Raw genomic sequence first — 12,943 nt, forward strand, 5'->3', positions numbered from 1 at the left:
TATATATATATATATATATATGAATATATATCTGTTGTTCATTTAGGAGCAAGCCCATGAACGAGAGCAGGAGAGGGAGGAGTTTCAGAAGGAGATCAACCAGTGGAGGACCACTGTCCAGCAGATGGAGCGACAACAGAACACTGAGATTAGACTGAAGAAAGAGGTCAGTGGATATTATACTTATTAAATGTTTTTGTTTTGTCAATATTATATCTATCTGCCTGTCTATCAATACACACACACACGCACTCACACATTCCTACATGGTAAAAATCTGCAACAAGAATACAGGGAACTTGCCAGAGAAAGTGGAAAATCCAATGTTTCAGACCGAATATTCCAGGCCAACCTGTCATCTCCATCTTCAACACAACGAATCATTTCATCACTCACTTATCAATGTGCAGCATCTTCAAACACCAAAAATCTACATACTCAAAGAAACTGAAGGAACCCTGCTTCAGATTTGGACTTGGTACCATATCACCAACAGGTTCAAATGCATGTTTTTTCCTCTATTCCTACACCTCGTCTTATTTCATCAGACCCTTTCTTACCCTTTTTATCTCAAGTTTTCCCTTCTCACTTTCACATACTTCTCCTCATTCTATTCCCCTTTCTTTCTACTTCTCTCACTCTGTTTCTCTCTCTCCTACTACTTCCTATCCATATATGAAGCTTCTGTGGTCCTATGTCCCTCATCAGTTGCAGCCAATCTTTCTACTTTAGAGAATGTCTCCTATCAATGTCTGTCAACTTTTGCCTGAAGGACTCTGCCTGAAGGACTCTGCCTGAAATGTTAGATTTTCCACTTTCTACAATAAATTCACTGTACTGTGTTGATTTCAGCAAATAGTACAAATCTCACTAATGTAGACCAGTGTCGGTCACTTTGTAATGTGTTTGGTCATTCATATACCATATATACAAGGTTATTCAAAAAGAATGAACCAATTTCATTACGCAATATTTTAATTAAAAAGGCAATAGAAAACTCCAGCGAAGTCACAAGTATTTACTCCCAATCAACTTTTATTTCCTGTCTTACAGGTGTTCAATGTGGCCACCACAGGCAGCAAGGGCAACGTCAATGCGATAAGAGAATTCCTCCCAGACGCGTATCAACATATCACGATCCACTGAGTTGATTGCTGTTGTTATTCGATGTTTAAGGTGTGGCAGCCATTCAAAACTTAGAAAACTCCACTGCTACCCACTAACTTCAATGACGCTAAACATCGAATAACAACAGCGATCAACTCAGTGAATCGAGATATTCTGATATGCGTTTGGGAGGAATTCTCTTATCGCATTGATGTTGCTCGTGTTGCAGGTGGTGTCCACATTGGACACTTGTAAGACAAGAAATAAAAGTTGATTGTGAGTAAATACTTGTGACTCAGCTGGAGTTTTCTATTGCTTTCCCTCATAAAAATATTGCATAATGAAATCGGCTCATTCTTTTTGAATAACCCTGTATATATATATGTGTGTGTGTGTGTGGTTTCTTTGGTATGTTTGTTCCCAAACAACACTTCTTTTAGTGCTGTTGACACTGCTGGATTGAATGGTACTGCCCAGGTGTCGAAACCATAATGATATCCATGGGGCAGCTGATGATGGAGGTATGGCATTTTTTGTATATGTAGAACAGTATTATAACATCCTTTTGATATATATATATATATATATATATATATATATATATATGAAAGATGATTTGGTGATCAACAGTGACATTGGTTATAGGTTTTCAATGATGCTGGTCACAAGTTCACTCCGTTTATGATGATGACTGTAACTTGGTTGGAATAATTCCAGGAAATAATTAAGATTTTCTTTTGTTCAAATGCAGTGACCTCATTGTGCTTTTGTTGCGCTTCTGTACATCTTTTTCTGATATACATTGGTGAAAGATCTCTCTTTCTCTCTCTCTCTCTCTCTATTGGAGTTGAAGCAAACTGCTATTAAAGACATACATGTAACTTCTGCCAAATCTGTTGAGTGCCATTTTCTTTTGTTTGTTCACTGACACACACACACGGACATACACACACACACATGGACACACACTCACACACACACACACACACACACTCTCTCTCTCTTTCTTTCTCATAAATATAGACATATATATGTATATATACACATATGTAAAACCTTTTATCTTTATTATATTTTCTATTCTTCTTCTATGGAATCTTTCTACTCATCTTGCTATTCTCCCCTGTTCTCATTTTGGGGATCACTGCTCTGTTAGATGGTGAGTTTTTATGGGTTTTCTATTGCTCCTACCTCCTCATTTCTGACAACACCCATCTCCCTTTATCTTTTCCTTCCAATAGTCCCCCCCTCACCATACACTCTCATATCCTACCCGACCACCCAGCCACACAACCGGTTTCAACTCTTATAACTCTACTACTTGTCTTACATAGAATACATTGTTGTTGCTCTTGTTGTTGTTGATATAACTGCTGTTTTGCTAAACCTTGTTTTTCTCCCTCCTGGCTTTCTTTCCCTGCAGAAAATCCTTATTTGTTGTAACTGCAGCCCCAACATCCAATTTTCCTTATCTCCTTCACACACTTATCTCTCTCTCTCTTATCCATGTCTCTCCCCTCTTTCTCTTTGCCTCCCCCCATTTCTTAACCATGAAAGCCAAAGACATTTTTCTTAGAAGTTCTTATGTGTCAACTGTTGTGGCTGTGTGGTTAAGAAACTTGCTTCCCAACCATGTGGTCCTAGGTTCAATCCTGCTGCATGGCCTCTTGGTCAAAGTGAATTCTACTATAGCCTTAAGATGACCAATGCCTTTTAGGTGGATTTGGTAGACAGAAACTGAAAGAAGCCTGTCATGTGTGTGTGTGTGTGTGTGTGTGTGTGTGTGTGTGTGTGTGTGTGTGTGTGTGTGTGTGTGTGTGTGTGTGTGTGTGTGTGTGTGTGTGTGTGTGTGTGTGTACATATAGGTTTGTATTAATGTGTATCGTTGTGTTGTGTTCATCCCTCACTGCTATTTGACATCTGGTGTTGACTTGTTTACCTCCTTGTAACTTAGTGCTTTGGCAAAAGAGACTAATAAAACAAATGCCAGATATAAAAACAAGAACATTCAGAGAGTGCAAACCTCCACCAAGGCAACACCAATGTCCTCTCAATGATTAGCCAGAGATGATTTTTAAAATTAGAATATCTGAAATGAACTCGACTGCTTTCACAAACGAGAATACTAAAAATAAACCTGGAGTAAAGATTGTTTTCCAAGCCCTCGTCAGTTTTACCAAGTTTCACTTGACCACCACCACCACCACCACCACTAAAATGTTCCCCTTGCTACCACAACCACCACAACTGGTACTGTCTCCTTCACTACAGTTACCACTACCACCATTACCACAACTGCCACTACCACTGCTGCTCCACCACCATTGCCACTGCCACCATCACCCCTAGATTATCACCACGACTATCTTAACCCTTACCTCCATAACTGCTATTGTCTCTATGATGACGACGATGACGACCACCACCATCACACTGCACTCACCACCAAAATTATCCCTGCACCATCATGACCATCACTCCTGTTATCGTCTCTGTTCCCCTAACCGAACCACTATCACTATCACAACTACCACCACCACCACCATCACCACCAAACCCACCCACCCACCTAGAAAACAAGATGGCTCACTAAATCATGTGTTGACCCATTGCCAGGTGGAGGAACTGTCTGACCAGTTGGAAAGCCGCATCTCTACCCAGAGTCAGATGTTGATGAAGAAAGAACAGCTTGAACGAGACATTCAAGACAAAGATTTAAATGCGTTGGAACTGAAGCAGTTGGTGGAACAACTGGAACAAGAATTGGACGAGAAAGTTACCAAAGAGAAGCAACAGGAACAGGTAAGAGTCTTTGAGTATACATGGTGTGTGAGCAATTCTTATTGATCCACAGAGGAGAGATAAAGATTGGTAAATGGTATAAGTAGGAATCTTTTTTGTGTCCATAGAAGATTCATGGTTTTGTTTTTCTTCTGTCAATCTCAAGAGAAAATAGCACCAATTTGCTATCAACCGTTACAGCACAGGAACCAAATATATTTGTGCAGCTTCTCTTGAGACTTTGGGAAACAGGTTAACTTGTTCTGATGGTGCATTACTTGTTGGAACTCTCCACATTTCATATCATGTGGTAGTATGCTCGTTTTAGTTTTACTGGCCAATAGAAAGAGATTGTGAGAACTGATTTGCATATGATTAGCATATTACATCACCAGAAAAAATTTTAAATCAGTGCAGAGAGGGTTAATAAAATATCTTTGAAAGAAGCCAAATACATTATTTACAATCGATGGAGAGGTGTCCTCACCTTGTTCATTGTTACCACAACGTTTCAGCTGATGTACTCTCCAGCCGTCATCAGGTGTTCTGGTGGAATTTTGAACCCACCCCTTTATTTGACTAATGGGGTACTCTGTTCTCATTTCTAAGGTATTCCTTTTTAGCTGATGTTATTTTTTCTGTTGATATTATCTCCCAAGTCCCCTGCCTGAGATTGAACTCGGAATCTGAGAGTTAGTAGCCTGTGCTTACATGCTTATAGTGTAGCGGATAAGAGCGTGGGCTATTAACCGTCAGATTCTGAGTTCAATCCCAGGCAGGGACATGGGAGATAATATCAACAGAAAAAATAACATCAGCCAAAAAGGAATACCTTAGGAATGAGAACAGTGTACCCCAGTGTACCCTATTGGTGGGGGCGGTAGGGCTGGCATCGACCACGTTTGGATGGTGTTGGGTTTTGTAATCTGGACACAGTCAGAAAAATGTGCAAGAGCTTGGCAGCCATAGGAATATGGTTTCTTAGACAAATTCTGAATATGTTCTGTGACAAACAAAAATAAATAAAAATAATAAATAAATAAATAAATCAATTTCCTATATCCTAAAGTTTTTGCTATTTCTGATGCTGTTCTTTCAGAGAATTCTCCAGCTTGAAGAGCAGATCAGCAAACTACAGGAAATCAATGAAGAACTAAGCGAAGAGATGAAGTTATCCACAACAGAAGACAAGAAAATCATTTGTAGTCTGGAGACCCAGTTGGATGACCAGCGGCTGGTTTATGAGAAGAAAGCATTAACACTCGATGAAGAACTGAAGAAAGCCCGCAGAATCGAAGAGGTTCGGCATACATAGATTTATTTATTGAGTAAGGGGGGTGGATGGGAAAATCTATTGATTTAAGAAGATATTTTGAATTCATGATCTGGGACCTGTATATCTAATGCCCAGATCATCATCATCATCATCATCGTTTAACGTCTGCCTTCCATGCTAGCATGGGTGGAACAGTTTCACAAGAGCCGGCCAGGCAGAAGCCTGCACTGGACTTCTGTGACTGTTTTGGCAGGATTTTTACAGGTCGATGTCTTTCTTAGCACAAACCACTCAGCAGAGTGGACTTAGTGCTTTTTACATGGCACAAGCACAGAGGAGGTCAGTTTTGGCAAGGTTTTTACAGCTGGATGTCCTTCTGAACACCGTCCGCTTTACAATGTGGACTTGATGCCTTTAAGTGGCACCTGCACTAACAGGGTCACCAAGTACTTGCAAGGCAAGGCAAAAAAAAAATCTTTCAGGGAGGGGAGGAGGCATTGGAGGAAGTGATCTTGTGTTGGATGATGAAAGGTTATAGTGAGAGAGAGAGAGAGGTGTCTTGCTGTAGATGATGTACAAGGTTACCAGATATTATAATTAAGATTGTATTAAAAAATTGTTAAAGTATAACCAATTTGTGGCACAAACCTAAAAAAAAAAATCTTATATAGACCCCCAAGGGCTATAGGGAGCCCCAGTGGCCATAGGGATCCTTGTTGAGATTCACTTACATAAGGGGCTCTCTGATTGGCTTTAATCACCACTGTTGCTGTTACTTATATATCGTTTGTGGTTAATATGTCTCTGTTTTTCATTCAATTCTCTTTGCAGGAACTTTCTAGTGAAAAAGCTGCCCTTGAACAGCATGTTTGTGAAAACCTGCTCCAAATAGCCTCACTGAAGAACCAGCTTGATGAATCCCGCCAGCGTAAACTGTCTCTGGGGATGTTAGAGGAACCAGAAGAATCTGCCGTTCAGTTGCAGATCAAAGAAAATGAGGTAAAGCATCTTGTTGTACATTGCATTGGTGAAAAAGGGTTGAGTAGTCTTGCAGGTGGTGCAAATTAGGGTTTTTACTTAAGTGTAAATGTTTGCTTCTTGGTGTAAGAGTGTGTCGGTTTATTATGCCTTCCATGTGTCATAATTTTCATTGTTTTATTATGTATGTCTTCCATACTGGCACGAGTTTGATGATCTGGTAGACCACAGGACTGCATTGAGCGCCAATGTTTACTTTGGTATGGTTTCTACTGATGGACCTAACAACTTTTGTGACCAGTTGGTCTGCCGAGGAAGAAGAAAAGAGGAGGCACGCAAAAGATGGCCAAGTACAACCAAGAAGGCATCTTCCATTCGGAAGCACCTGTTCCACTTGTGGAAAGAACTTCTAAGCAAGAATTGGACTCGTCTGTCACCTCAGGATCTATTAATAACATACTTAATAATTGATGTATACTCTTTAATAATTTTTTACTTATTTCAGACAGAAAATATTCTTGAAGCATAGGCTCCCTTAATAATGAACATGATAAAAAGGACCTTTGCTTACTTTTTCATGAGTTCAAGCTTGGGCATAATGCCTCCCAAACTGCTGTCAATATCAACAGAGCATGGGGTGAGGAGTCCACAAGTGATCTCAAAGTACGGAGGTAGTTTCAGAAACTCCATAGTGGTGAAGAGAGCCTTGAAGATGAAGAAGGTAGAGGATGGTCATGCAGTCTTGACAATGAACAATTGAAAGCAATTGTTGAACAAAACCCACGTCAAAGTGTCAGAGAAATGTCTCAGGCACTTGATATCAATAATGCAACAGTCTCACGCAATCTACAGAAGATTGGTAAGGTGAAAGCCAACAAAAGATTATGGTGACTGTCTGGTGGTCTGCAATTGGTGTTGTCCATTACAGCTTTCTGGAAGCCAATCAGAGCATTACAGTAGAGGGTTACTGCCATCAACTCGCTGAAATGCATGCTCACTTGCAAAAAGTGAGACCTGCATTGGTTAATCGGTATGACCCAATTCTGCTACACAATAATGCAAAGCCACATGTTGCAAGAATGATGCTGCAGAGACTCACAGACTTGGGATACGAGACTTTACCACATCCTTCATATTCTCTTTTTTTTCTTTCAGTCATTAGACTATGACCATGCTGGGGCATGACCTTGAAAGGTTTAATTGAACAAATCTCAACTCCAGTACTTACAAGTCTGTTACTTATTCCGTTGATCTCTTATGCTGAACCACAAGGTCCCAACATGGCTGCAGTTCAATGAGTGAGACAAGAAAAAAATTAGAAAAAAAAATATGAAGGATTTTTTCCCTCCTTCACCATTCTTTACTCTTTCATCGTTCTTGTAGTTGTTGTTGCTGTTATCATCATCATCATCATCATCATATATATAACTACATTTTAATAAATTTCTTGGTCTCAGCTGGATGTTCTATCTGACATGGTGGACAAGCTTGAATTGCAAGTGGAACGCAAGAACAGTGAACTGACTGAACTGAAGAAAAGACTGAATGGTAACCTTGACAATAGCAAGGATGGTAACGATGAAGATGATGATGATCATGATAGTGTTGGTGGTAGTGATGGAGGGAAAGAGCCACCGACCAGTCAGTCATCATATGTCTCTGAAAACACCACCAGAGTTCTTCAGTTGAAAGAAGAGAATGAACGGTTGAAGGTATTTCCTCTATTATTATTATTATTATAGTCATTATTGACCCCCCCCCAACAGATCTGCGTTTATTGTGTAGACGTAGGTTCAAAGATGCTTATCAGAGTTGACGGTCTAAAGGGACTCCTCATCTTTTTTTTGTTATAGATACACACAGGTGCAACTGTGTGGTTAAGAAATTTTCTTCCCAACTACATGGTTTCGGATTCACACCCATGGCACCTTGGGTAAGAATCTTCCCAGGCTGATCAAAACATTTAACATCTATTTCCATGCTTGGGAAATAGTGAGGGATGGTTGAATTAGGTACCAGATTATTTGTGACAATCTTGTATCTTAACCTTTTAGCATTCAGATTACTCAGTTAAATGTGATACTTCTCTATTCACATTGTTTTGGATCAATGATTCATTAACTCAAAGCTTTGAGATTTTGATGATGTGATTGCCTGTTTTTAGAATGATATTGTAGGGCAAGTGTGGGAGGCTGGTTCTGACCAATTTGAACAAAAAACAGAATATTTGGGTCACATATGGTCAGTTTATATGCTGAAGGGTTAATTTGATTTTCTGTCTACCTGTCTCCATCTCTGTCTCTCTTTGATGAATTTCACTTTCAATAGCCTCGTATCCTCTCTAGAGGTAAAGAATAGGGTCCATCTAACGCAGTGGTTCTGAACCATGGTCTATATGACCCTAGAGTGGGGTCCTCATAAGATTTTGTTGTTAAAGATTATGTGCAATATATTTCTACAATTCATAAAATATTTTCATAATTTTTTTATACAATTCTTAATAATATGTAATCCTAAAAATATAACAGGAGTTTTTGAGGATCTGAAAACAGGAGCTAAATCCTACATTACTGGCCCTTTACAGTACACCCCTCTCCCATAAACTCCCTGCATTTCCTGTGAAGGCATTTTACATTTACAAGTCTCATTTTTTGCTTGCAACAGTCCCAGGTCAGTTCACTGCAACAACAGCTGACCACTGATGGTTTCTCGAGCCTTACCCAGCAGCTACTGGATGAGAAGAACGAACAGATAGACCAGCTACGAAACCAGATCGCTGAGCAGACACAGTCAAACCCATTGTTCGGTGATTTGTCTTCCGAAAACAGTGAACTGGTAGGTTCCGAGTTCTAGTCCTAGTTCCGCTGTTGACGTTTCTTTCTGCTTCTCTTATTTTCTTTTCCTTGTATTTCTCTCCTGGCAGAATGGTTAGGGTCTCAGCTAAAATACCTCGCACTGTTCGTTGTATCTCTTTACATTCTGAGTTCAAATACCAATGAATTCTAATTCGCTTTTCATCCCTCCAGGGTCGATAAACTACTCTTACCCTTACTCAACACAGCATCTCAACCTGTTAGAAATAACAGGGAAATCTCCCTCAAAGTCCACCCTACCAATATATAAAAGGATTTGTTGAGTAATCCCTGTCACCTTTCTGTGTCCCCATCCTTTCTATCACTCCCCCTCTTTTCATCGTATCTCTCCCCCATCTCTGTCAGCCACTCTCTCATCTCTCTCACCCATTTTCTCTCTCTTCTCTATTGCATTTTCTTTCTCTCTCATCTGTCACCCTTTATCACTCAAACTTTCTCTCTCATATCTCTGTCAGCCTTTCTGTCTGTCTCTCCCTCACATCTCTGTCCCCTTTTTTCACTTTTCTTTTCTTGTCATCCACCAGAGAGAACAATTACAGAAGAAAGTTACAGATCTTGAAGAGAAGGACACCAAACTGCACAGCCTGACGGCATTGGTCGAAGAACTCCAAAGCCGGCCGTATGTCAGTGATGACAGCTTCATGGGAGACATGTCCCTGCCATTTGAACGGGGTTCACCTTATATCGTTACCAACTCAATGACTGAACGGGTCAGTAATGCCTCCTTCTCTAACTTTATGTGTTTGTGAGACTGAATTTGTCTTTGTCTTGCTCAGGGGTCCTCAACCACCAAGCGATGGACCAGGACCAGGCTATGGAGCATTTGCTACTGCGCCAAACTGAAAGAATCAATTTTTAAATTCCATGATTAAATTATAATATATTAAGCACTTTGTTTTGTTGATTCCCTGGTCCTTAGAAAAATTGTCTTGGATGAAACCAGTCCCTGGTGCAAAAAAGGCTGCTGACTGCTGGTTTGTCTATCATATATGTCTAACCTGCTTATCGAGTTTATTTGTCTTAAGCTGTCCTGTCACTTGTCTATGGAATACTCATCCACTTCCACATTAATTCAGTGTATTCATTTGACTGCAAATTCACATAGCTTTGGTGGACACTCTGACTGTAATCCCTTTGTCCATGTGCCCCAGTATGGCCGCAGTCAAATGATTGAAACAAATAAGAGAATGTGTGTGTGTGTGTGTGTGTGTGTGTGTGTATTTCATTTTTGGATTTAGTTTGCAAGATTCTTTATGTGAGTTTGTGTGTTGAAGCATATTTTGTGTATGGGGAGGATCATTCTCTTTCGGTGCCCTATTATTTAACACACACACACCATCAAAGCTTCCACTCATTTACTCATTTCTTTTTCTTAAACGCTTCGTTGCATCTTGTCACCTTTTCTGCAAGACACTACAAAAATTTTAGAAAAAATGAATAAGTAAACGAGTGGAAACTTTGACGGTGAGTGTGTTAAATAATAAGGCACTAAAGGATAATAACTCTCCTCATACACAGCGATATATATGTATGTATATATGTGTGTGTGTGTGTGTGTGTGTATATATATATATATATATATATCCATGTCTGCCTGCCTTTCTTTCTAATCGTCTTGTCTCATCTGTTTGTATTTTTATCCATCTAGCTTTCGTTAGGTCTGTCCATCCCAGCTATTTACCTATCAGTACCTCACTAATGCGTGGTACCTCTTTTACTCTTACAGACCAGTCTTCAGCAGGAACTGTCTGCAGTAATCACTGACCGTGACCAACAAATCAACTCCTTACAGACTGAACTGCTGCAGAAGGAAGACAAATCTAGCCAGGTAAATACTGCACACACACACACACACACACACACACACGCACAAACGCACACATTTGTAGTTATACACATAAGCACACACATATCTTCGTATATTCCCATGTGCTTTCCTTTCTAGGTGTGTGTGTGTGAATTCTTACCTGTGTTTAATTTTAGGCACATGTACCTGTGTTTGTTCTTGTGTGTGTGAGTGTGTGTACATCTGTACCTAGACCTGAGTGTTGTATATATTTATATCTGAATATGGGTGTGTGTATATTTGCTACACCTCAGCGAAGTGTTTTTTTTTCCATAGGAAATGCAGTTATACATTCACATATTTAAAAATATATTTGGATTTAGATTTAGAAGCAAATACTATCATCAATAATATAAATTTATGTATATATATATATATATATATATATAATGTAGATAGAGCTGAAATCCTAGCCGTGTCCTCTTGTTGAAGTAGATCTGCTTACATTATTTACCTTATTTACATTTGACGGATATTTGCCCTCATCTTGTTTCTTGTTAACACAACGTTTCAGCTGATATACCCTCCAGCCTTCATCAGGTGTCTTGGGGGAAATTTCAAACCTGAGTTCTCATTCCTAAGGTATTTTTCAATGTTGTTGTTGTTATTATTATTATTATTATTATTATTATTATTATTATTAATATTATTATTATTATTATTATTATTACTACTATTATTGCCCGTGGGCAATTATGGTGTGAATTTTTAGGGCTTATAAATCTAATATACCTTAGGAATGAGAACCCAGGTTCAAAATTTTCCCAAGACACCTGATGAAGGCTGGAGGGTATATCAGCCAAAACGTTGTGTTAACAAGAAACAAGATGAGGACAAATATCCGTCAAATGTAAATAATGTACTAATTCCTCATCTCTTACTGTAATATCTGCTTATTCTTGTATTTCATATCCATATGCAGATGTTACATTTGTTTGAGGTGTGCATAGGAGTGGAAAATACAGTGATAATATCAAAACAGGAGATTGGAAAAATGTTTGATATTATTTGTTTCAATTGTTATTAGGAGTTCCAAAATTGTACATGTTGTAGAGAGCATGTGAGATATCTCCTATTAGAATCAAATAATAATAATTCTTGATCTGAAGAATTTTTAATAGAAGATACATTACCTGTTTCTACTACATGTACAATGTTGTTACTCCTATTAGCAAATGAAACATGTGTAATGGTGAATAAGTAATCTCCCAAATTTTCTGATCTCTTGTTTTGATATATGTTTATACATATTTTTGAGACCCTTTTGATCTTTCTCATTGGTCATAAACACTCCATGTTGTAAATTCAACATCCTAAACATCTTAAGTTACTTATATTCTGTGTCATAGGTTATATATCTTCTACATCACTAAGTTAAATATTTTCTATATCATAACTCTGCTGTTCTGTGTGTCATAAGTTCAAAGTTCTTTCTATCATAAACTCATTATCTTCTACATCATGCATCTAGTGACCTCCATGCCATCACTTCAGTGTTCTCTCTATCATAAATTTGCTATCCTTCATTCCTCTCTGATCATAAACTTAATGTTATCCATGTCTTTTTTAGTCAAATATTTGGTGTCCTTTATGTTATAAATTTTAGTATCTTTTCCATGTGTTTGGTTTCTCTTTCTCCTAATTTTGCTGTCCATTGATCAGAATTTTCATCTTCTTTGTGTCTTAGATTTGGTGGCGTTTGTGTAATTTTCATATCCTATTTGTCATAAGTTTGGTGTTCTTTTATAAGTTCAATATTTTTTGAGTTGCAAATTCAGTGTATGTCAAGTCACAAGTTCCCTGCTTTCTATGTCATAAATTTGGTGTCCTGCATATCGTAAACCCGGTATCCTTGAAATCTTAAGAAACACTATAGGCATGTTGCTTGGTTACTGCTTGAGCAGATCTGTTGCAAGTAGACAGCTGGTCAAATGCCAGTGTTTGGATACTATTGTTTTTGTTTATTTAACCTTGATCTAAACTGATTTGTGTCTATCTGGCTGTGATCCCCAAGCAAAGAAGTGAAAAGTGTACCATACATATATATATATATATATATATATATATATATATATATATATA

At 38.5% G+C, this 12,943-nt stretch overlaps 1 protein-coding gene across 10 annotated transcripts in view; it reads left to right on the forward strand.

The window, feature by feature from the left end:
• Positions 1-12,943, forward strand: part of LOC106868309 (A-kinase anchor protein 9) — a 351,276-nt gene that overhangs the window by 266,599 nt on the left and 71,734 nt on the right. For all 10 annotated transcript variants that reach the window (XM_052970882.1, XM_052970883.1, XM_052970887.1 and 7 more), the window contains 8 exons: positions 47-166; positions 3,724-3,909; positions 4,988-5,188; positions 5,996-6,163; positions 7,600-7,854; positions 8,807-8,977; positions 9,540-9,725; positions 10,742-10,843. In XM_052970882.1, the coding sequence (XP_052826842.1) occupies positions 47-166; positions 3,724-3,909; positions 4,988-5,188; positions 5,996-6,163; positions 7,600-7,854; positions 8,807-8,977; positions 9,540-9,725; positions 10,742-10,843 (1,389 nt within the window). The remainder of the gene's footprint in view (positions 1-46; positions 167-3,723; positions 3,910-4,987; positions 5,189-5,995; positions 6,164-7,599; positions 7,855-8,806; positions 8,978-9,539; positions 9,726-10,741; positions 10,844-12,943) is intronic.

This window comes from Octopus bimaculoides, chromosome 9 (assembly GCF_001194135.2).
Source record: "Octopus bimaculoides isolate UCB-OBI-ISO-001 chromosome 9, ASM119413v2, whole genome shotgun sequence".
NCBI lineage: Eukaryota > Metazoa > Mollusca > Cephalopoda > Octopoda > Octopodidae > Octopus > Octopus bimaculoides.